This window comes from Monopterus albus, unplaced genomic scaffold (assembly GCF_001952655.1).
Source record: "Monopterus albus unplaced genomic scaffold, M_albus_1.0 scaffold127.1, whole genome shotgun sequence".
Classification (NCBI taxonomy): domain Eukaryota; kingdom Metazoa; phylum Chordata; class Actinopteri; order Synbranchiformes; family Synbranchidae; genus Monopterus; species Monopterus albus.
In genome coordinates, this window is record NW_018128007.1 from 1,315,414 (window position 1) to 1,316,312 (window position 899).

The window sequence follows — 899 nt, forward strand, 5'->3', positions numbered from 1 at the left end:
GGAGCCGATCACAGGTCACAGTGGCATTTATGCCATCGCAGTGGACCTGTTTTGGGGACAGCCCAGTGTAGGGCACAGGGCGCGAAAGAGTCTCTTCAGGACTGCGCATGAGCGAGGGATAAGCCCAATAGCGACAGCTCTTAGAGGGCGAAGCCTATACGAAATAGAAGCATAATAAACATGATAAGTATTTATTGTGCCAGACAGGACTTTGTCCATCACTCACCATAAACCTGTGGCCAACACTGCATGGCTGACTGGAGTGGTTCAGGACAACAGGTGTCACCAGACAGACTCTGTGAGGCTTCAGCAGCTCTGAGATCTGCTCTGCACACAGGGTCACACACACAAACAGCAACACTGTCACCTGGAGACTGAACTCTGTCATGATGACTAGTGCTGAACTTCCATACGCTTCAATCCTCTGCTCAGCTCTCATGTATAACCTTGCTGCACTCATACCAGTCATAATGCCTCATTTAGTAAGAAAATGAAAGTTAATTTTAGGGTTAGTGTATTTTCAAGAAATTTAAGTTATTGTCAAAGCCAGCTGGGTTCTGCCAGGGTTAACTGTGCTGACTGGCTGCATTGTACTTGCTCACACTTTGAGACATTTCTTAGAATACTACAGAAAAGAATCTAGATTGTTTTTATGAGTTGCCTCCACATATTTAGTAGTATTGTTACAGGATATGACACAAATAGTGACAAAACAAGCCTATGAAGTAGGGTCAGCAATTTGATACCTCTAAGGGAAAGTTAACTACTCTTCAGTGTTGGAAAGGCTGCATTCAAAATGTGATAGGTTACAAATTATTACTAAATGTACTAAATGTAACAAGTAATGTATTAATTTTAACTACTTCAAAGTAATGTAAGATATTATTTTTAATTACTGG

The 899-nt window shown here is 41.6% G+C and overlaps 1 protein-coding gene across 1 annotated transcript in view; it reads right to left on the reverse strand.

Moving 5' to 3' along the window:
* The window catches only part of carmil2 (capping protein regulator and myosin 1 linker 2), a 104,054-nt gene extending 103,393 nt beyond the window's left edge, over positions 1-661 (reverse strand). The window contains exon 1 of the mRNA XM_020612683.1: positions 227-661. Within this exon, the coding sequence (XP_020468339.1) occupies positions 227-469 (243 nt within the window). The 5' untranslated portion in view covers positions 470-661. The remainder of the gene's footprint in view (positions 1-226) is intronic.
* Positions 662-899: the final 238 nt, after the last annotated feature.